Source organism: Syngnathoides biaculeatus, chromosome 12, assembly GCF_019802595.1.
Source record: "Syngnathoides biaculeatus isolate LvHL_M chromosome 12, ASM1980259v1, whole genome shotgun sequence".
Classification (NCBI taxonomy): domain Eukaryota; kingdom Metazoa; phylum Chordata; class Actinopteri; order Syngnathiformes; family Syngnathidae; genus Syngnathoides; species Syngnathoides biaculeatus.
Genome location: NC_084651.1, coordinates 13,137,488 through 13,162,081, shown reverse-complemented (window position 1 = coordinate 13,162,081; position 24,594 = coordinate 13,137,488). Strand labels below are relative to the sequence as shown.

Genomic DNA, 24,594 nt, shown 5'->3' with positions numbered 1-24,594 from the left:
AGTTTTTAGAGGCAGATCTGTGTCTTGCCAAGTCCGACTTTCATCACCATGAAAACCAGGGCGTGAGCATGTGTTTTTGCAACTATAGGGAGGTTACAGCAGGCTGGATCTCACCAGTCAGTGTGTGCGTTTTGGCCGGCTGCTTGCGTCTACTTGGGGAAGTAGAGTCCAGATTGTGTGTGTGTGTTGGGGGGGGGGGGGGGGGGAGGAGGAGAAAGCACCTGTAAAGGACTCAAGTCATCAATTGAAAGTGACTGAAGCTTGGTACAAAGACTGGGTGTGGCGTTGGTTATTTTGTCATTTAGCTCAAGGATGGCTTTAATTTCACAGTTGATAAAAGGACAGGCACTCCAGAGCCCCGACTTCTTTACACACTAAAAAAAGTATGGTAATTTCTGGCCTACAGGCTGCAACTCTTTTCATAGGCTTTCAACCCTGCGGTTTATGCGGCGATGTGGCTAATTTGTGCATTTTTTCTCACGGCCGCAAGGGGCACTTGAGCGGAAATGGTACAAATAAGACCGGTGGAATTTATGTGCCGAGGAAGTGACTTTTACCGGCCCTGATAGTGTTAGTGCTTTGCTAGCATGTTGCTGCTGTGTTACTGGCATGTCTCAGTCATATTTACCGGTAACTTTTATTTTAACTGGCCCTGTTAGCGCGGCGCCAGCGTTCTCACTAGCTTTACCGCAGCGATAATGCTCGCGTTGAACTCTTTCTGTGTACCGTCTTTCTTTGTAAATATTTCGTGTTTGAATGTGGGCACTTGCGGCTTTTACACAGCTGCGGCGTAAGTATGTCCCAAATGGTATTTCCTTTACAAATGTACTTGGTGAGGCCTATAACCAGGTGGGCTCTGTAGGCCAGGAATTACGGTACATTTTACATTGTATGACCCCTTTAACAGAGCATGTTTAAAATTGACATACCATGCATATGCACATACTGTATCATTAGATTTATTTTACTTGAAATTTCTCGTCTTGTATTAAACAACAGCGAAACAACACTTTGTGCAAAATGCATCTGGTGCATATTCCTGCTGGAGTCTGATCGAGGGGAAGGGGATGTGGGTCTGGATATCGCGCATTAGAAATGGCATTAATCAACGAATAAAAATAGCGAACTGACTGGGGGTCAAGGTTGGCCCTAGAAAATGACAACAGTCAACACTTCTTACTATTTGCCTTAGTGTGGGAAACAAGGACTGGCCGTTCTCTCTCAGGATACCCCATTGTGCGACGCACAAACACGCACACACACACATAGTGCATGGGAACTAGCTGGCAGAAGGAATCCCTCACAAGAACAATACTAATATGCCCATCAGTTACTGTAGCTGAACAGGATATGATAAGTATTTTCTTTTCAAAGACATGTTTGTTTAGAAGAGAAGTTTAAGACAACTTTAAGGCCGTACAGTTGATTTATTATGTAAAAGCCATAGAAAACATAGTTACGTTGCATTACAAAAATTCATGTATGAATAAGAAAGCCATAAGATTGTGTCATACAAATTGACTATATAAATAGTCTTACACACACAAACAAACAAACACACACATGAAGACACACTTATACTGGGTCACAAGAGTGAGTTTTCCCCTCCAGCTGGTGGAGAATCATTGACCTCAGAGCGATGTATCTGCAGAGGGGGAAGACAACATCATCATCTGGATTTTAAAAATAATTCTAAAATAGTGGTGAATGGCATTCGATAAAGCAGTTAAACGATCACGACGACAAAGTTACGATGAAGGAACCCCACTCATATGACTGCAGCAGTTTCTTCACTAACACTGCTTCCATTGACTGCCTCACAAGTTTGTTTTGGTTTTATAACGAGGAGACACGGATGTTTTCATCACATACCGCGATTGGACATGTTTAATTAGGATGTTTTTTTTTCATCTTGCGCATTTCAGAATCTCCACGTACTTTCTTGTCAGTTTGTTTATCTCCCGCTCCTCTTCTTCTTTTAGCTTCTCCACAAAGCTGTCCAAAACTGGAATCTCAAACTTGATGTACTGGGCAACCTGGTGAGGGGAAAACACGGAAATGCTTTATATAAGGACAAAGGAACTGAAAATGTCCTTCCTGTGCAGGGATCCAATCCACTATAACACAGTGAGGTCCACAAGTATTTGGACAATGACCGAGTTTGTATGATTTTGCCTTGATGCTACGGATATGCAACGGAACTGAAATAAAACAATCAAGATGTGATTCAAAATAACACTTTCCACTTAAGAGGTTCACCACCCCCATTATAGGATTTACAATTTGAGCAACTGTAGAATGTTCATCACCAAAAGAACATCATAGCTTCAATGAAGCATGGTGGTGGCAGCATCATACTTGGGGGCTTTAATAAAGGTGGAGGGCACGATGAACAGTTCACAGGAAAAAAAATAACCCTTCAAGCTTCTGTTAGAAAGCCTGTCAGGAAAACCCTCCTAGAACATCTGGAATAATCTGTTAAAATCTGAGGCATTTTAAATGGTGCCAGGAGTGTGCTGACCCCCATTTAAGTTAGAATGTGAAATCTTTTCATTGTGAACTCAGCCATATCCTCAGTAAAAAAGAGGGTGTGCACACTTGTGAAACCATCAGACCACAGTTCTTAACTCAAACTCCCAAATTTCATTTTTTCAATTGGGTTGTAAAGGTTATAGGTCAGTTAAGGGTGGGAAAACCTTGGAAATGATTAATCTTTATGTCATTCTTTATTACAAAAATTGCGATTTGAACACAGGATGCGTAGCCATTTGATAATTTGATCATTTATAAACGGGTATGTGGATGTTGAATTTCGAAACGTCTTAATATTGAAGTTGTAATGTCAGGAAAATAACTATTCCAGTGGCATTTAGGCATGTACACGGTAGTTATATTTAATTGGCTGATTACGAGCATTTTCTTGGGAGAAAAAGAGAACCCGTGGCCCAGAGTGCGTTGACGTAACCATATTCTCAGTTTTCTCCCTGGATGTCTTTATTTACTGGGCCTTCACTTTTGGTTGTATGTGGGTCGAACTGTTTTCATTTCATGTCTTCAGTCAGTGAAAAGCAGGAATTGTGCCGCCTGTATGGTACACAGGATGCGATTTTGGACTTGGAGTGGTGCCGAGGAGAAACAAAGAGGATTTCTGCCTCACACAACTGAAAGCGGCTTGACTGTTGAATAGTTCAACTATGCTCTCACATAAAAAGCGACATGACAAGGACACAAACCTTCTTCATCACATTTGATTGCCCTGATGGGGGAACTAACAGTAGTCCATTTGATGCATTGCATAATCCGACTCTTTTGCTTGCTTTCATTTCAAAATCAACTTGTGTTTACTTTTGTTTCCCTTCAGTTGCACCCACAACATGGCCGCCTATTGTCAGGCAAGTCCCATCGCCGGGATGGCTTTCCTCAGCTTGCTAAATTTAACCCGACATGATTAGTCCATTGTGTGCCTGTGCTCATTTTAAAGAGCTCACCCGTGGACAACGTGATGTAAACGAGACTCACATCGTAGGTGACTTCCTCTCCCAAGTCAGCCTCCATGATGAAGATTTTGGAGATCATCTCGCAGGGTCCATGAAGCACACGGGTCACCAGCGGATATTCACCATCCCTCAACTTGGTCCGCTCTAAATCAAATAATACAAACAACTATGACTGTAAACTTGTAGAAATTACGAATCCAAGATTCAGTTTACAAAAAACATGTCTTTATGAAAACGATAACCTACCGCCAGATTCGTGGACCATGTAAAGGACAAACTCCTCCGATTTATTTTCCACCTTAAAAGTTTAAAAATATATTAAGGTACTATTAATCATTATTTCATATACAGCATAATAATAACAATAATAATAACACCAACACTACCACTACTAATAATCCATCCATCCATTTTCTTTGGCACTTATCCTCACGAGGGTCGCGGCGAGTGCTGGAGCCAATCCCAGCTGTCAACGGGCAGGAGGCGGGTACACCCTGAACTGGTTGCCAACATTTTACCAGCTGATCCACCGTTGGCCTCACAGTTCTGAGGTCCCGGGTTCAATCTAGCCCCCACCTACCTGGAGTTTTCATGTTCTCCCCATGGCTGCGTGAGTTTTCTCCAGGCACTCCGGTTTCCTCCCACATCCCCAAAACATGCACCATTAATTGGACACTCTAAATTGCCCCTTGGTGTGATTGTGAGCGCAAATGTTCTCTGTCTCTATGTGCCCTGCGATTTGCTGGCAACCAGTTCAGGGTCTTCACTGCCTCCTGCCCGTTGATAGCTGGGATAGGCGCCAGCACTCCCCGCGACCCTTGTGAGGATAAGTAGCTAAGAAAATGGATGGATGGATGCTACTAATAATACTGACAGTTATGTAGCGTTTTTCGTGACAGAAAAGGCCCATTCAGTTTGAGGGCTGCTCAGGTGTTGATAATCACCAGCCGCATGATTTCTAAGAAGCTTTTCAAAGAAAGAATAGTTGCCTGCTTCAATGAGTCAACAAGTTTATTAATGTCAAATTATACAATTTTACATGTTGGTTGCCCCTCAGGAAGTGTTGCAAGTTGTGGCTCCCATGGGAATGTCTCCAAGATAACGGCACATTTTAATCAAGTGATGACCAATAAATTTATATTATGATTATTTATAGTAGTCGTGTAATAGTAGTCGCGTTTATTCATCTCGATGAAAAAAATGATATAATTGTCACGAAACAACACCATAATATGCACACGACCAAAATAATGGTCTGGCATTGATTGAGTTTTAATGATTTTAAAAGTGTATTTTTTTTTTAGCTCCAGCTACGCTGTGCCAATTTCTCAAGGCAATATTATTATGCACAATATGACACAGTCATCAAAACAGGAAATCTGAACATTCAGTGATCGCATTTCAAAATATTTTTGATGTCAGATGAAAAAAAAAAGAAATATGTATGTTAATGTTTTATTTATTTTCTAAATTATTTTTACATTTACCAGTGTGTACAGTGCCTTTTATTCAAAATCAGATGCGATCAGCTCCAACTCACCTCTGACCCTCATGAGGGTGAGTGGTGTGTAAAAAAATGAATGATTTATATTTCAAATAAATTTTCAGATATAAGAAAAATCAGCAAATTATTGACACACATTATAACTGGAATGAAAATATCTGACTCAATCAAATCATTGAATAACTGGGGATAACCCACTAACAGGCATTCTCAGTGTTTGTTGCCCCCCCTCAAAAAAAAAAAAAACAAAAAAAGAAAAAAAAAAACATTTTTCTAATAAGTAGGCACAAATAGAACTTCTGGTGCCGAACTGGGATTCTACTGGGATCCATCGTATTATGTAAGTAAAGATTGGAGGGTGGCAGCCGTTGAGAAAGCCCATTCTTATTTCCAGTAATCAATGAAATGTACAAATTAATGTGTGGATTTGCCTTACCCTAAACTTTTGTAGCAGCATGTTAAGGACCTGTATCGTCGTCATGGCGCTGTTAACTCGCACGTTGGTGACTGAACCAAAGGCCGGAGTGAACACAGATGTCTGCGAGAAGGGCAACACAAGCACAAATCTGTTAAAGCACTCAAAATGTATAACAGTGTTCAGGACTTTGTGTGCTCTATTCTTGCCATTTCCCTACTTTGGGGATTTGAACATTTTGTACGGGAAGTCTAAACTAGAAAGGAAGTCGGTAGTTGAGCAGCTGCACGGTGCTGGACAACATACACACACGCACAGACAAAGAGGAACTGGTGAAGTGCTCCTAATAGGGCTCATTAGTGAAATCCGCACATGACCAACTTATTGTGAAATATGAGCAGTGTAAGTACAGGAACATCCTTCCAGGAAAGCCCTTCCCCTCTGCACCTGCGCCTGTGTGTGGACACGTTACCATGCATGTGTGCGTGTCCTTCTTTATACCTTGTGGTTGTAGAAGTGCCCGTTGATGGAGAACCTGTGTGTGCGTAAACGTTGCAGGTCTCTGGCGGTGTTTGTCCTTGACCTCCTCTGGACTTGCATGTAGGATGCGTCACTTCGTGTCCTGAGTAGTTGTGGGGACTCCTCTTCCTCCTGCACCCCATCCACACCCATCCCTAAATAAGCAAAAGAAATTACTCGGACTTATAGAACGGCTACAGAAGCAAGCCAATCATTTTCTATTGCGCTTGTCGATTAGAACATAAATCAATCTACAGGAGATGACTAAAATTCAAGCCCAATAGCTCAGACCTGTTAGCCAGACATGCTAGCCACTAGGCTATCATGGACAATTTAAAACAAGTTAAGATTTTCAAATGATTTTTTTCAAATGATTTTGTTTTCTCTCCATATTCCAGATTTCACTTTCTTCCAAAAAAAATACATTTCATAACTAATCATTTATTACATTTAAAAATTAGCTGATTTGTTACAAAAAGCATTACACGTGTTCAACAACAATTACTAAAAACATGGAATGAATGAGAATTATGTAAGGCTGAATTTTGTGAATGCCTGTAGGCTTAAATAGGACCCAGTGATTGTCTTGGATGTTTTGTAATTTGTGGTTATCCCGTGCAAGTGCAATTACAGTGGTACCTCGGTTTTTGAACTTCTCTGTTTTCGTACAAATCAGTTTTCAAATGAAAATTTTGAGATTTTTTTGCTTTGGTTTTCGAACAAAAATCAGTACTCCAATACCCCGACCAGCTGACCCACGACGATTTGTTATAGTGCTTTCGAACACATCCATGAAAAAAACGGAAACGACGTAACACTTAAGTTTAGCTATGTTATTATAATTATTTCTACGATGCAGTTTATTATCAAAAAGAGCTTAAAAAATGCTTAAAAAAAACAATTTTTTAGGCTTGGAACGCATTTTTCATTTTCCATTCATTGTAATGGGAAAACACGCTTCGGTTTTCGAATGTTTCACTTTTCAACCGGCCTTCTGGAACGGATTGTGGTTGAAAACTGAGCCAAAATTACTTTATCCATTTCTACCACGAAACCATGCAGTTATCTCCTGTAGCTAGCGATGCTTACATCCTAAAAATGTCTGTTCTGTATTATGGGTTATTCCGATTATAAATGATCCTAATATGTTGGTATACAAAGCATTGTGGATATCAATTTTTTTAATCATTCAAAATTGCCAGGCTTCTAAACAACATTTATTTTCACTTTACAGGGACTGAAAAGACTCACATTGCATTAAAAATCCTGATTAAAAAAAAAAAAAATCACATGGCTAAACTTGTTGCTGTTGAATCTAGTAATCCGGATTGCAATGTTCCGGAGGTCTGAAGGCAAACCAAAGCAAATTTATTTGTAGAGCGCATTTGATACACAAGGAAACTCCATGTTAAGGCGATTAATTTGAATTATGAACCAGAACACATGAATATTTTCGCAAAATAAATGCTTGCCTGTGTGCGCACGAGGGTTGGAGATATTGAGGGGGGACCAAATCAGAGCTGTAATTACCTTCAGTCTGGTAACATGTGACCTAAATTGATCAGCTTCTCATGATCAGATTACATCGGCACGTGAGCTGTGGAATTATGTTGATTGATGCGAGGCTGTAATCTGGTCCTAAACGTGCAATCTGTCATCGTTACGTGTGTGTGTTTGTGCTTGAGTCTGTGTGTGTAGGATTAAAGAGCACGTGTGTTACTCACCTGCTGGTCCATTTTCCCTGCTCAGTGAATTGTTGTTCGACTCTGTTGATCGTTGCTTTGCAAATATAGACGTATTGTTACTGTAAATATAAAGAAACAGTCGTCTGTAACACACTATGCAAATGTATGGCAATCCAGAATATTCGATGATATTACATTTATGGAAAATGTCATCGCTTAATGGCAGGTGACACTGAATGACACCTGCAATTTTTTTTTTCCCAATTGTACTATTTCTCTTTTAAACTGAAAGATTTTGAAATGTCCATTTCCAACTAGCATTTAATAAAGTTTATGTCCTGCAGTCAGAAAAGAAACCCGGACTACTAAATTATATTCTTAATTGAGAAAAATAAGGTCGATTACAGATATGTAAGGCGGCACGATGGATCAGGATCAGAATAAGTGGCAAAGAAAATGGATGGATGGACAGATATGTTATACACATTTCCAAATGATTAATACTAACCTGAATTGCAATCTAAAAGTGAATTATATTAATTTTGCTATGGTATACGAAAACTATTTATGGAACACACTTGGAAGCTAAATCAATTCTTGAATTTAAAAAGTGCCGAGAATGAACAGGCACTGCATATGTTTTTAAAACACGTAGTGATGAATAAATATAGCACAGCAAAGAGGTGTCTGTACTTTATGAAATTCTTGAAATTAACATTGGAAGCACAGAAAATGCAGTGTATGCGACATATGCCGACTGGAGTATGTCAAAATTCAACCAAGCCAGCTGGGATGTGTTGGCAAATCCAACACCAAAAATTTCAATCAGATTTTCATATGTATTAAAAAGAGAATACGGAAGCTTTGAAAAACTTCGGAAATGCGAGCAGTCCGATCACATTTTGTGCTCTTTGAGTGACAACGACTGCATGCAGACTATACATACAATACTGTAATTCCAATATACTACTGTACAAGTCTTGTTTTAGGACAGTCAACCCATTGGAAAATTCCCAATTTAAATTATTATTGTTAGAAATTGAGTTATTATTATTGTTACATTTTAAAAAAATTGCAGTTGTCGTTCCAAGATCGTATCCATCTTGGCCAGAATATGTTTAAAGTTTCATTTTTTTGAAAGTTGATCCTACATTTTTTGCGTGAACGTATGGTCTGATGAAGTGCTAAATTTGTTTTCATAGTACAAACAAAAAACAACTACAAACCCTCTCTCTAACATCCACACGCACGATTTAAGCACAAACCTGCGTCTACACAGTTAATAAGGGACATAGTTTCTATCTGACTTTTCGCAAATGGCTGTCTGAAAACAGCTTTTATTTTCACAAAAAAGTTAAAAGCATAATGTTTAAGTAAAATGCATATATTCCCAGTATTTTGTCATATTTTTGTAACACTTAATCACAAAACTAGGCCAAATATTTGTTCTACCTACCTCACGTGCTAGTAATATATACAGTAAGTATTTGCTAAACGACACAATGCTGGGTGTCGATGTTGGTGCACAATGAGGTCAAGTGTTAGCTGGACTCAAGTGCTGCTGAACGCGCACGTGTCCTCTCGCACGTTCAGCACAGGGATTGGGAACCAGTCTGTGCACTCGCCTGGCGTACCGGTTGAGACGCAGCCTTTCGTTGTCGTCGTACATTTGAAGTCTGATTGGTCGATGCAAACCCCAGTGGATGTTCAGCAAACCCTCCAGGATGAGGCCCCCCTCCTCCTCCTACACACACACACACACACACACACACACACACACACACACACAAACGCACACACACACACACACACACACACACCACACACACACACACATTACTCAGAGAGGAAATCCTGCCGCAAAAGCTCAATGTCAGGTGTACGTGCAAGAACAGGCGCTTCAGGGTGAAGCTTCTCATTTAGGAGGAACGCATTAGGTGTACCCCGCCCTTTTACAACAGTGCGGGGATGAAGTCATGTCTGTGAAGCACAGAGGGACGCACGGTCGGGAGTGCTTTTGATCGCGTTGGTGCAGTGGTGAAGCACTTTGATTTGGGCCTATTCACACGCTACATTTAGCTCATAAGGGAAGTTTGAACTAGAAATGTCCCAATCCAACCTTTTCACTTCTGAGCCGAGTCTAACGTTGAAACCTTCAGTTTGGGCCGTTTTATTTACTGTATATTTATATTTATTTATAGTTTTATTCAGGTTTTTATTTACAAGATACATTACATGTTTGCAGCTACACAATTCCATATTTAAGTGTTTGCAAGCTGTTAAAGTGTATGGATAATCAATAGCCTGCGTGTCCTTCTCATGAGTGGGTTGAGCCACAGAATCACAATGCAGACAGTTATTAAATATCAAGAAAGGCAGGTGAATGCAATTTTTGAAATTTCCATTTTAGTTTTCATTTTCCCATGATCTGAAGGGAACGCCAAATTGCTCCCATGGCTTCATTGTGTCTGAAACACAAACAGAACATGCAAGCACACTGCTCCAATATTTCCAAACTGGCATGAACACACCCTCTCCTTCTCTCTTGCTCTCTCTCTCTCTTGCAAACACACACATACGCCCACGGTAAGATCAGCAGAGTTATATTTAGAAGTCACGCCTAATCACCTCGGCTCAAGCTGACCCTATAAAGCCGGAATACGAGGTCCACGAGTCAGATGCTTGACTGAGTCGACCTCGCCACATCACTCCGCTTCATACAGCTCAACTACGACTACAACAAAAAGAGGGTGAGTGAGATTCTTCTTCTTCTAGTTTCTGCTAAAATAAGGATTATCTTAGTGTAGTACACATGGGAATTACTAATCAAGCCACCTAATACCAAATTTGAATTCTTTTGTAGTGGATTACAGTCTGTTATGTTGTTAACTGTACAGGCAATTTTTAAATGAAATCTTAATATTCCTAAATGTCTTACAGTAAACCACCCTTTGATATGATTAAAATAAAGAAAAATTTCTCACTCTTTTGAAGACCCCTGAGATAAGAGGAAAGTGCTTGGTTTGTGATGCCAAAATAGACATTGCTCAAATTTATAAATGTGAAGTGTTTCTCAACCTTTACTCAGACAAGGTACTTATTTTACATTACAAAAATCTCATGGACCACCACCAAACAAATATGTCACAAAAAATATGAATACTGAAATAAACATGATATTCTCTCAGGTTATGCAAAAATTGACCGAGTGCGTGTGTACCATGATTTATTCTGCCAAATGAAGGGCAAAAGGTGGACACAGAGCTTTATTAAACCTTTTGGGATCTAATGTAAGAACATTAATTTGTTCGGCTTGTCACCATAACTCTTGGGCATAGATGGATGAATGAAAATCGATTTATAATGAATAAATATATATTTTTACATTAAATGAAATGACATAATTTCCTGTGGCACCCACTCTCTTGACATATTAGGATGCTACGGCACTCTAGTTGGGAATCACTGCTTGAATGGATTAATGGGGCTATGAGAAATTGGAGTAATCATAATAATTGAAGAAGAAAATTGAATATTTATAATTAATATATATCACAATGAGAAAATTGTTTTCAAAAAGTGTATTTCAAAATAATTATACTTTGAAATGAAAAAAAAAAAGTAAAATAATAATCCAGCTAACATTTAATACATAAAATGAGGACTTCACCATGATTAATTCAGCTCTGTCGTGCTTGTATGATTCAAAATGACAATAAAACAAATCTTTGACCCTGTTTTTATGGTTTGTACAGTAACTAAAGCTGTAAATAAAGAATTGCAGTTATACATAGTGAATCTAGCAGAGAAAACGATGACTATATAGAAAATGACAATTTTGTTTTTGCTCTTTTAGTATGAAACACAGACGCTTGCTGCAGTCCTTGCCTCTCTTGCCCACCATCATGGAGACGCTGGAGGACTCGCCTCTGCATCCCACGGCTCGCCAGTCCACCCAAAGCTCCCAGTCCCTGGACGACTACATGAGCAGCATCCAGGCTCTCGCCAGTCCAGAGGGGGCACCGAACCCGGGCCCGTTCAGGCTCCAGAGAACCCCCAGGCTGAGGCAGTTGTCTAAGGCTCAGATGAAACATTCTGTATCGGCCTCGCTTCCTCGTGGCTCCCCCCGCGCCCACAGGACTTGTAGACCTCCTTGCGTGGGTGGAAGCGCCACAGAAGATTGTTTGCTCAGGCGACAGCAAGACAGCCGAGGCAAAGACCCCGTGGACTGGCTTTTTGCTCAGATAAGGACTTGAAGGAGCTCTTTGGGGGCCACTTTCATGGCAAGCAAGGGTACTGGAACTTTAACGTTCCGGGAGGATGGACAAACAAGGAGTGAATGACTATTTATTTGCATGCAATGTGAAGGCTTGCTCATGTTTACATTCTTTCTACATATGTTCTGTGTATGCTATTCTATTAAAAAGCTGAAATCATATTGGATATGAAGCTGTTTTATGTTCATGACAACCTAAACACTTGCTGCGAGAGGTGGGGTACACCCTAGACTGGTCGCTTGTCAATTATGAGGCACATCTAGACAACTGTTCACAGTCACATTCACACATATGGACAATTTACAGCAGTAGTCATTAATAAACCTTACATGCAAGCTTGAGGAATGTGGAACGAATCCTGAGAAAGCATGTAAAGCCCACAAAGAAACACCAGAGGCGAGATTCGAATACAGAATCTAGCAGATATGCCAGCCACAAGGACAATTTGCTGCCTCAACACAAACACACATTTATTTAATATATTATAGCCAACACAATAATGGATTGATTTAGTAGTAAACCTTTTCAGACAGTTATAGTGACTTATAACATTTGAAAGCAAATATAATGTCCATGTACGATATTACAGATGTATACACAAATATTGACCTCAAAGGGAAATAGAAAACATAAAAAATATATAGTCTGGTAATTGCAGACAAGAAATATATTGATAACTATATTAATCTGGACATTGGCAGTATTTTGGAGTCCAGCATGCCAGAGGACAAAAAAAAATATTGATGAAAGGAAACTTTGTAGCACATATATTCTGTGTTCTCTGTATTTTGCATACATAATTTATTGAAAGCACAGTGTACAAATGGCTAGCAAGTTTGCATCACAGTCCAGATGACCTAGGTTCGAATCTCAAAGTCCGAGTGTGCACCCCGCCAGATGGAGTTGGGGGTTGTTTTTAGCTCACCCGTCACCCGAATGGGGATAGGCGCTATCGAAAATGCATCAACAGAAATATGTATGCATTCTTTACTCTACTACTGTGATTGGCTGGCGACGAGCCCAAGGAGTACCCCACCTCTGACCCTAAAATAGCTGGGATAGGCTCCAGCACGCTCGCGACCCGAGTGAGAAAATGTATGGATGGATGTATTATTTGACTAAGCATTTGAAGTGCTGGAACAAATAAAGTGTAGCACAACACTGACATCTAGTGTTCATATCTGGTCCTATAACGGGGTGAGAATTACCAAATGAAAACCTCATCCAGCCACTCGACCAGTGGTTTTCAAACTTTTTTGGGCACACCCCCTTGAGTGAGATCAACTTTTTTATTCCCAATTTCTCTTGTACTATCCATCCATTCATTTTCCGAGCCGCCTATCCTCATGAAGGTCACGAGAGTGCTGCAGCCAATCCCACCCTGAACTGGTTGCCAGCCAATCGCAGGGCACATGGAGACAAACAGCCACACTTACAATCACACCTCGGGGAAATTTATAGTGTCCAATTAATGTTGCATGTTTTTGGGATGCGGGAGGAAACCGGAGAGCCCGGACAAAACCCACACAGGCAAGTGGAGAACATGCAAACTCCACAATCGGAGCCGGGATTTGAACCCTGAACCTCAGAACTGTGAGACCAACACAATACAGCTGTTCCACTGTTCCAACCCTCTGTACTATCCATCCATCTATTTTCTGTGCCGCTTATCCTCACGAGGGTCTCAGGGCGTGCTGGAGCCTATCCCAGCTGTCAACAGGCCGGAGGCAGGGTACACCCTGAACTGGTTGCCAGCCAATCACAGGGCACATTGAGACAAACAGTCTCACTCACAATCACACCTAGGGGCAATTTAGTGTGTCCAAATAATGTTGCATGTTTTTGGAATGTGGGAGGAAACCGGAGTGCCAGGAGGAAACCCACGCAGGCACGGGCAGAACATGCAAACTCCACACAGGTGGGTCTGGGAATGAACCCGGGACCTCAGAACTGTGAGCCCAACGCTGTACAGCTGCGCTACCATGTGTAATAGTCTAACAGAATCTGAATACCTTTAATATGACATTTTTCAAAAACATGCATGTCAGACTGAAGACTATAAATTGTGAGTAGGCGTCAATGTGAGAGTAAGTAATAAAGTAAGTAATAAACTGATTTGGCACTCCACCAAGGTTCCTCTGTCATCATCCTGCTCCTCCTAATTAACCTCATTCAGGTTACCGCTCCACATTTAGCGTTCAAACATGTCGGGGCAACTCCACAAACCGCCTGTGCTCATTTTCCTGAACCCATGACTCAATAGCACCTGACTACTTATTCTCCCACAACCTGACTCACACACCACCTGACCTGTACACACCTACCAGCCAGCGTGCGCGGGTTGTCATCATCAAAAAAGGAAGAGCAAGGTGAATGGATTATGATTGACAACAACGACCTCCTTTCACCCAGGATCTGTTTGCCTCCCTTTGCTTCAGTCAAACAAAAAGTCGTGTTTGCTCACAGTGTAGCTTTGACCCTCAATTGAAAGCAACAATTATGACTACCTTTATCTGTTTATAAGACAGCTTTACAAACTGTCTGGAAAAAAAACTCCAAACAGTGGATTTCTTGATATGCACCAGCCAAAACAATCTTTATGTCGTCACTGGTGATTTATTGGTTACCTCAGTGGGTGCTCAGTATGGAGCCAGCATACCTCACCATAAAAAATAAAAACATTTATCTCAGCCAGGCAACAAAGTAAAGTACCTTACAGTGGTAAAGAATTTTGATTTTGAATTGAGTTTTTTTTCCCAGATGTGGAAAAAAAAGCGACAGATGAACAACAATGTACAATACATTTCAAATGAATCATTACTTTGATCCATATTTTTTCTTACCATATTCAAGCACAGTGTTCATGTTCAAAGTTCAGACAGTGCATAATGCCACAGTGGCGTATGCATGAAATATACTTTTTAGGAACCCTCAGACCTAGTACACTACTGCATTTTAATGTTGGTTATTATGGTGACACTTGGGTGAGAGGTATTTTTTTTGTGGTACTTGGTTTAAAACGTTTGAGCACCACTGCATTAATCTGCTGCACTAGTAAAATCTACATCCTGCATATTGTACAGTATATAGCATGCAGTCTATGTAATTGTACGCCATAGTTACGCTACTGCATGCTGAGGCTATGGACAACATGTGGAGGTCACCGTCAGATGGAATGTGAGGGACTTTCCCAAAATGAGACAAAGTTCTGAGTCTGACTGGTTGGGGGACAAATATGAGGGCCACATCATGACCACCGTAGGCTGCCCACGCACACACACACACACGCACACACACACACACGCACACACACACGCATACATACAGCCAACCATTCAACAACCTGCTGCTGCACACAAGGGGAAACTCCTGGCCATAAATGCCACAGAACAATTATCAAACAAATAATCACACTCCTGAAAAATTTCTGCACACACAACAGCTAAAGGTTAAGATGGCGAGTGTTTTTATGTGTGTGTATGACTGCATATGTCTTTTATTCCATATTAACTCCAGAGAAATGGGAATTTTTGGTGGTTAGAGCTCAGGGGCCCATACACAGCCCGTTTTACAGTAATCTCCTTTGTCTGCCTGAGATCACTGGTTCAACTGGTTTTATTTTTGGTATGAGAACACTCCACGGACCGTTGCTTTTTCTCATGTAGTTGACAATTGGTTTTCCAAACTCCTAAACACCGAGTGATCTTACCTCACGAGCCCTCAGCTGGAAGTTCTTGCCTTCATGGTAGCAGTTGTAGGTGCGAAGCAGCGACAGCATGTCAGACCTGACAAAAGCACAAGAGTTTGAATTTCTGCTAAATCTGTGCAATCACCATCATGTGCACATAAAATGACTCACTTGGGTATTAGTTTCTCTGCACTGAGCTTCACATGGGTCTGTTTCTCTTCCATTCTGCTGAGAGTCCAGCTGTGCACAAAAACAATTTATGAGTATTGCCTCATGGGTAGAATAATAATAGTCACTATCTGTGTATTTCTCGATCTGCTTCGGATTGAGTGATGACCAAGTGAACAGCTCTAAAGAATTGCACTCTGATCAGTCATTTTTGTCATGGCCCACATTGTAGTTCCAGTTTCCTTCAGAGGAACATAAAAAACAGAAATCCTATCTCAGTCGTGCTCATATTAAATCTTTTTATTTTTCCTCAAGGTGTAAAAAAATAAATAAAACCTGAATGCTTGCTTATTGCTCTCAACAACAGGAATGTGGTCAATCAGTCCTCAACCCTAAAATGCGGAAAATAAATTTTACGGCTCATTGAAATTCAAGAAAGCAACACATTTTTGGCCTTAGGTGGGTAGCGTAGTACAAGATTGTACACAAGAATTCCTATTTTCGGATAATACAGCTATATGACTCAAGTCAGAGTAAAAAGTAGCCCTCCAAATAATTTGTTTAGACAACTCAAATATTAAGTAATTCAATGAGACACTTTTTTTCTTTTTCCCCCTTTTTTTCTGATTTATACCGATTATTTTATTTTTTAATCCGGGTATCAAAAACACAAAAACATAAAATGGGAATGTGCAACTTCAGATGTTAAGCAACAACATCACTTCAAATAAACAGCAATAAATGTGTAAAATACATAAATTCAAGCAAATTCTATCACAAGAAATCGTCTGCACCCGAGGCAGAAGTCTCTCTGACAAACCAAAACAAAAAGAAGCGAGCGGAATGAAGCTTAATGTAACATAGTGGAAGTAGCATTTATTCTAAACAAAAGTATTCAAGTAAAAAAAATATGTTGCCTCAACACTACACCTTCCAATTTAAATTTATCCTAATATACAGTGCTTAGCCATAACCACCTCAGAGAGATAGATGGATATTTTAGATAGATAGACAGAGACTTCAGTGAGAACAGGAAAGGGCCCACTTAGAATAAATCACATGGTGTTGTTGACACAGTGCCAGCACACTGACTGTGTATGGGGCAACAGCTTGCAACTATCACTGGTAAACACTGACTAATGTCATTTTAGTTAAGTGCTGGGCAGCCTTTGCTGTACTTTCTCTTACAAAAAAACTAATTTGAAACAGGTTGTCATTTCAGGTATGAGTTCATAGTTTCTAGAAAGAGAAAGTGAACACATTCCTGTTGAAATACAGCATCCCCCCCCCCCCCCCGATGCTATGAAATGAATGAATTTCAAATGTACTCTGAATTAGAACCTGTCCAATTGAAAAAATACACAACTCAGTTATAAGGGAAATCCAAAATGGATTACGATTCAATCAGCATGCAGAATCGGTCCGAATGTATCAGCTTCCGAGGGCAGATCTTGTGCACAGCCTTCTTCAAATCTTCTTGTATATTTTCATTTGGGTTTAGGTCTGCAATTTGGATGTCGTTTAAAAAAAGAAAAACCTATCTTTGATTTCGGGTCACTCTTAATGTCACCGTCATGCTGAATGGTGAAATTCCTTTTCAGTGTCATCTTTCTCGCGGACATGAGGAAACAAAAAAGTGGCAGTTCTAGCCGCAGAAAAACAACCACAAAATATGACTCTTCATCGTGAGTACAATTTTCTTCTGGTGATGCACAGTGTGGCTTTTGCATTAACAGATGCTTCTTTTGCTGCATTTTTTTTTTAGCTTTAGTTGTACTGGAGAACTGGTCACAGGTCACATTATAGTTTCTAGTTTCTCATCAGGAAAAAAAATGCTTCAATATATCATCCCAGTGTTAATAGTGGAAACACTGTTAAGAGTCTCCTTCAGGGTGTCAGAACTAAAGCAGAGTAATGGTGTCCTGGCTCTCTACAGAACTTGAAGAGGGAAAGTGCTTTAGGGAATTCCCGGGTGTGGAAAGCCCGGCGGCTCTTGAGAATGTGGGGAGGAGCGTGAGGGTATAAAGGAGAGGCGTGTGGTCCAGGAGCTCATCGTCAGGGCTCAGCCATCGACAAATATGAGGCTCAACCTTCTGTCAATGTGCAGGCTCATCTTGCTTGCTGCTTGCTGTGCACTGAACACAGGTGAGGACAAACCCTGCTCACGTTTAGTGTCGCCAGCGTTGTTTGAGTGTGTGATCCTGCGTAATCTAATCTCACCGTACTGAGCGAACATTACTTAATCCCGTTATTTGTCTTTGTGCAGACAGCACGTTTGTTCCGGGAAGATGTTTGTGTCCCGAGACGCAAGTTGGTGTGCGAGGCAAACTGCAGGATCTCACTGTGTACCCCAAGAGCCCCAACTGCGACAAAGTCACAGTTATGTGAGTACGCGGCGCGCACACACACACACGCACACACAAAACAAACACCCCCCCCCACACACACACACACACCCAAGTGACCTAACGTGCACTTGCATGTGTTTTGCAGAGTGACGCTTAAGAGCAGCAATGAGCCCGTGTGTCTGACTCCGGATGCTCCGATGGGAAAACAGCTGATCCGGTGCTGGATTAGGTAAAATGGAATCCACAAATATGCTTAACCTGTCAACATTTTTATTGGTTGAGTGGTTATCTTCTAACTGGAAATGGCATACGATTGTACAATATTTCCCATTTATTTATTTCATTACTCGGGAATAAGTATTCATTCTATTTTATTAATGCTAACTTTAATCAGTTTGTGTTTCTACTGATGGTCGCCATGATATACTCCTAGTGGTCCATGAATAATTTTAAAATTGAATAATAATTTTCAGTTTGAGTTTTTTTCCGTACAAGCTATTTTAGCTCAATTTACAAATTGTTCAACTGTCGATTCGTCCACTGTAAAATGTTGGAGTCGTAGACGTAGTCGTATCTTGGATATCTGGAGATAGGTGGGCTACATTTCATTTTTAGTGACATGGTGGCGTAGCTGAAGCGCATCGGCCTCACAGTTCTGAGGACCTGAGTACGAATCATAGTCCCACCTGTGTGGAGTTTGCATGTTCTCCCCATGCCTGTGTGGGTTTTCTCCGGGCACTCCGGTTTCCTCCCACATCCCAAAGATATGCAACATTAACTGGACACTCTAAATTGCCCCTCGGTGTGATTGTGAATGCGACTGTTGTCTCTCTCCCAGTGCCCTGTGATTGGCTGGCAACTGGTTCAGGGTGTACTTTGCCTCCTGCCCAAATGACAGCTGGGATGGGCTCCAGCACTCCCACGACTCTCGTGAGGATAAGCGGCTCAGAAAATGAATGGATGGATGATTAAGTTCTAAGGGTCTTTTGAAGCGAGCGCTGCAAATTTGCAATTCCTGAATATTGTCCCATAAGAACATTTTTACATTTTCAGTTCATGACAAAAAAACAACAACTTTGCAATGCTTTTGTATGCCAAGGCTTCTCCAACCCCCGTGTCATCTTTCAATTTTGCTTAAAAATGAACATTGATTTATAGGTAATAGCACTGTGTATAACTTCAACTACATGAGGTCATATTGTTGGTCACAGACAATGAATGTTATTTTGGTTGCACACCCGCCGAGATTTAAAAAGTGCCAATGCAGCAGATATACAATACTAGCATACTGTAATTGACCAATTTCAACACACACACTCATACCTCATAAAAAAATAACACATGAAAATGTTGCTACATTTTCTAGGGCAAAAACTCTGGGTCGCAACGTGAAGCTGTGTTTGAGGAGGAGACGGAGGAGGAGAGGTCAGCGCCAGCGTTCTCGACACCGCGGGAGAGCCTCAAATAAACGCCAGTAGTGGAAACGCTGCATGCAAAGTTACGGTGCAAGAGCACCGAGTATGTTGGACTTTAGAATATAAACTCATACCGGGGCCATTCAAAAACAGCGGGGTGCGGTGTGGTTTGGAAAAATGGACGGATGCATAAGTGTCACACAGCTGTGACCTGCTGTGTGTTTGAAATGAGATTGTTTCTTTTTATGCATGCTAGCAGCAAGCGACTTTATTTATCCGTCATGTTCACTAAAAAGCCCTGGAGGCTAAAAACGACTACAAGTTTAACCATTCAAAATTTGTTATGAGTGTTATTTATTTTTATATCACGTTTAGATACTGTTTTGTAAATAAACAACTTTAACGGTATGTGTGTCAATAATTTTCAAAGAGAGAATGACATGACTCTTCGCCAGCAGGATGTGGATCAGGATTGTATGACCTCTCCTTTAGTTAAAAAAAAAAAAGTGGAAGGGGATTACTTCTTGACCCAAACATCAAAAAGTGTCTTATGCTCAGGTGTCCGTGACAGGACATATTATCTTATTCCATTATGTTTTTAAACATTCTTCCATTCCATGTAACATTAAAACATTCACGTGACGAAGTGCGGAACATAGAAAGTGGGTTGTTTTTGGTTGTCTGCGAAACATCCCACTCACATTCTTTTATGAGCACAAATTTAATCACGTTGTGCTGCCATTTGAGAATCAATGCTCATGTCATAACCTGCCAGGTTGCCAACGATTCTCTTTGATATGAGGACGATTGCGAAATGACAGCAAACAAAACTCGCTGTTGAATGGAAAGTGGAAGTCAGCTGCTTAACAGGGGCCTCTTGTGATAGCCGGATGGGGCGGGATTTTATGCCGCTTTTAATGTTTGAACATTGACACCAATCGGTTTGTGATAAGATTAGACGCAACAAGCCCCACAAACAGTTGTATGACTTTTCTGGAATAAATAAGAAAAGAAATAAAACAAAACTTCAAATTCATCATGTGTGAAAAAAACTAAGACGAAACAAACAAAAACAATTATTACAGTGAACTCTTGAATATTTGCCCTTTAACATTTATGAATATTTGCATTTATTTTGTGTTGAAATTATCTACCGTTATTCACTGGAAAGTGTTGGGTTATTCACTGTTTGTTTTTGTTTTTTTCATGCGAAAGCATGAAATCTGCTGTGTTGGAATCATATCATTATTCACGGCTAGTGTTTTTGTCTATGTTTGAGATGTGCTGCTTTGTTGGCAGTCATTGAATGGACCTCGAACACAAAGAAAAACTGCAAAGGAATGTCAATTGTTTTCGGATTATTTGGGCCACGGACCGACCCCTATCCAACGCAAATAACAGGGCTCCATTTACTTTCAAACCTATGAATTAAATGCAGTTTATTGTACATGAACAACATAAGGGCTTGGGCTTCTCCACCTGCTTATACAAGCCTATCAAAAATTGATCATTGAAGCAAATAAACATGGAATCATCCGTCCATTTTCTGAGCGCCTTATCCTCACAAGCGTCGCGGGAGTGCTGGAGTCTATCCCAGCTGGTTAGGTTAGGGTTAGGGTTAACCCTAATTAATTGGAGACTTTAGAATTGCCTCTAGGTGTGATTGTGAGTGCGGCTTTTTGTCTCTATGTGGCCTGCGATTGGCTGGCAACCAGTTCAGGGTGTACCTCGCCTCCTGCCCGTTGACAGCTGGGATTAGCTCCAGCACTCTCCGCGACCCTCGTGAGGATAGGCGGCAAAAGAAAATCAATGGATGGAAGTTCCATGGTGGCGGCACGATGGAGCAACTGGTTAACATATCTGCCTCACAACTTTGAGTTCAAATCCTACCCTTGCCTGTGTGGGGTTTGCATGTTCTCCCCTTGCTTGCGTGGGTTTTCTCTGGGGAATCCAGTATCCTCCCACATTCCTAAAACATGCCTAGTAGGTTGACTGAAGACTCTAAATTGTCCTTAGCTGTGAATAAGATATAATGCATATAATAAGTTCAGTATGCCCATGACCCTTCTGAAGATAAGCGTTATGGAAAATGAATGAATGAAAGTTACATGCTTATAGTCTGTAAAAACTACTGCTCAAACTAGTCCTCTATCTTGCCTTAACATGGTGCAACATCAGTCGCCTTTGCGATCGACAGTGGTTTAGTCTGTTTTGCATTCCCAGTTGCACCCAAAGATTTCGACAGAGGTCGTCCTGATTAGGGTAGTTAGCTCGAGCCTATTTTAGCCGACTGTGAACGCGAGGCTGGGGACACACTTGATTTGTTGTAAAAAAAAAAATTACAGATCACATAGACAAATTCACACCTGTATGTATTCACGTGCACCATCATTATGCAGAATGTCAATGTCTTCGTTGAGCATAACGTGCATGTTTTGGGGAATATGTAAGGAAGCCTGAGCCCCTAGAGAAAACCCAAGCAAGCACGAGGAGGACATGCAAGCGCCACATAAGTAGACTAGAGCTGAGATTTAAACTCTTGACCTGACTGTGAGGCAGACGGGGCAACCACTAGGTTATTATCCAAGACTAATCAATATAATGACTCATATTGTTACAACAAATAGCAATTTATCAAGTGTCACTTGGCATGTTTCAAGTAGCTCTTATTCAAAGTTCTATGAGTTTATGGTATGATGCTGCCTCCCAGTGTCCATTGATAGGGATTCAAAAAGTCCCTCAAATTGCACATGCTCAACTCCACATGGATCACGTGGATCGTCATCTTAATGTAACATCACTTGTGACGCCTACACCACAAAACTGGGTCACCCCTTTATACTCCACTAGTCTTGCCTGATAGAGCTTTTGAAATATAATTTAAATCTCAGAATATTCAGTGATTTTATGTTAATCAATATTACTGCATTAAAGCCATTATACACTTTTATTTCTTAATTATTTACTGTGCTTTTATATGTGCAAATATTCCAGACACCTATCATGAGTATGTATAGTTTTTCTACTGTAGTAGACTCCTTGTGACACCAACTACCAGGAATAAATGAAGTCTTACATTATATTATATTATATTATATTATTAATGATTGCGTTTTTAACGTACTTTGAATACTTTAGATTTCCACTCTCTCCCTTAACAATGTGATTTTAAAAAAACATGCTTGGCTGTATGTGACAAAATTAGTGGTCTGGATAATAAGATATTGAATTTGTCGTGGAAAACAAAATTGAACGGATTATTGGATGCAAGAAAAAAATGTCCATGAAGGAAAACATTGGGTTTTGGTGCCCATTTAGTCAAAAAAAAAAAAAAGAAAAAAAAAAAGAACTCTCAAGTCTTTCATTGTTCTAATTCTGACCCCATTGTAACCTATTTCCTATTGTAGCCTCCCAGTTTTGTACAAGTCCGAGTACTTAATGGAAATTGTGGAAACAGGGTTGATAGAATTTCTTCTAAACATGTTCAAAACGGAGTGGTCAATCCCTCATGCATATTTACACACTTAAATGCATTCCCAGTCTGTCTCAATTTTTATCAATAATTCAGGTGAAGTTGACAACAGCAGAGAAAGGTTGGAATTGGGGAAAGTACGTGAAATGTCTCACGTTCCCTTTCTTTATGCACGATGTGTGGACAAAGAAGCATCGCGAGAGCGGCATCCAATTAGCACACCTACACCGGCGAGAGAGGCCAACATCACCACCAACATTTCAGCCATCCAAACAACACGAAAGTTAACTCACTCACAAACATCAGGACGGTGAAACCATCGCAAATGAATTGTCAGGAGAAACCACCTCCTACTTATTGCAGAACCAACTTGAGGACGTATCTCGGTTACATTGTAACATTCTGTAATTTAATTGTGAGATGATTGGCTGAAGGTTTTTTTTTTCATTTTTTTATTTTTTGGGTAAAAAAAAATGTAGTTAAATCTTCTTACCATAGCAAATGAGGTCTCCTTATTCCTTCGTGTGGACAGACAACCAAGCTTATCTTTGAGCAGTCTTCTTCTTGCCCCTCCGGGCAGTCTGAGCCGCAAAAATGAACGAACAACAAGATGGGCCAATAGGAGAACGGGATGTAAGATCTGACCAATCGGCGTTGGGCGAAGGCGGGCCTTAATGTATTAGCTTTGCATTCCGCTCCCCTGTGGGATCAAGCTCCTGCCGTTTATTCAGTTCATTTGTTGTTCATACAGGGAAATAATTTAAGGTCGAAGATTAATGTGTACTGGATGTCTGATTTGGAACTGTTATTTGCCTAAAGAGTACCCCGATTAGATTAGATTTTCTGTGAATTATAATGCCTGACCGAGAAATTCATATAAGTTTTCTTTTTTAGCCTTTTTTAACGTGAATCCCACCAAGTCAAGCACACTGCTTGAACGCCTATCCTGTTTTGCTCCAACTCTGTGGAAAAAGAGGAAGAAGCCACCATGCCCATGTGCAAGATTTATTCCTCCCATCCTGTTTTTGATCCTGAAGCTTCCATCTGAGCTATTGTAGTGGGTAACAAAAAAAAAAAAGTATAGGAAGTCTGTCTCTCACCCACCCTGACGGGGATTTGCATTTGAAAGGAAGTGACATGTTCCTTGCTGAGTCAATTCCCTTAGAAAAGAATACAACTGGAAATGGAACAACAATTCATTTAGCGGCAGTCAATTGCGAATTACGTTCATTGTGTGAATTTGAGCACAAGCCTTTGGGTGACCTCGTTGACCTGCACACAACGCCTAACTCACCCATCTGAACATCTCCAAAGAGCCGAGCATATGTAAAATACTGTCCCGGTTCATTAAAAAGCAGAGCAAGCCTGTTAATTATTTTTTAACCTGCAGGCTACTTAAATGAAATAGAGATAGAGTCTCCTTGTAGCTTTGATTGGCCCACCTCAGGCTAAGGACGGTGAACAAAAGACAGGAGTGACACGTTGGAAGTGTGAGCATTTTTGGCAGGCAGTATTGATTTACGGCCCGAACAAAAGAACAACCTCAGCACGGAGACTGACAAAAGAGAAAAACGAAAGCAGGGTTTTTATGATTGTCTCTGCACGT

General features: G+C 40.6%; 2 protein-coding genes across 3 annotated transcripts; one reads left to right on the top strand and one right to left on the bottom strand.

The window, feature by feature from the left end:
* Nucleotides 1-1,407: 1,407 nt before the first annotated feature.
* rassf4a (Ras association domain family member 4a) lies at nt 1,408-23,639 on the bottom strand. Of its 2 annotated transcripts, none has more exons than XM_061837039.1 (11): nt 23,482-23,639; nt 15,757-15,825; nt 15,607-15,682; nt 9,246-9,364; nt 7,660-7,739; nt 5,918-6,090; nt 5,438-5,539; nt 3,744-3,795; nt 3,520-3,641; nt 1,939-2,036; nt 1,408-1,645 (listed from the first exon to the last, which is right to left on the bottom strand). In XM_061837039.1, exons 2-11 carry the CDS (start codon nt 15,807-15,809, stop codon nt 1,576-1,578), a joined length of 945 nt encoding a protein of 314 aa, XP_061693023.1. In that variant the 5' UTR covers nt 15,810-15,825; nt 23,482-23,639; the 3' UTR covers nt 1,408-1,575. The 2 variants fall into 2 exon arrangements, with proteins under 2 accessions (XP_061693023.1, XP_061693024.1); XM_061837040.1 differs by having other exon boundaries at nt 9,255-9,364; nt 23,482-23,638.
* On the top strand, nt 17,740-19,924 carry LOC133509723 (C-X-C motif chemokine 9-like). Its single transcript, XM_061837042.1, has 4 exons — nt 17,740-17,898; nt 18,020-18,137; nt 18,247-18,330; nt 19,468-19,924. Exons 1-4 carry the CDS (start codon nt 17,832-17,834, stop codon nt 19,577-19,579), a joined length of 381 nt encoding a protein of 126 aa, XP_061693026.1. The 5' UTR covers nt 17,740-17,831; the 3' UTR covers nt 19,580-19,924.
* Nucleotides 23,640-24,594: the final 955 nt, after the last annotated feature.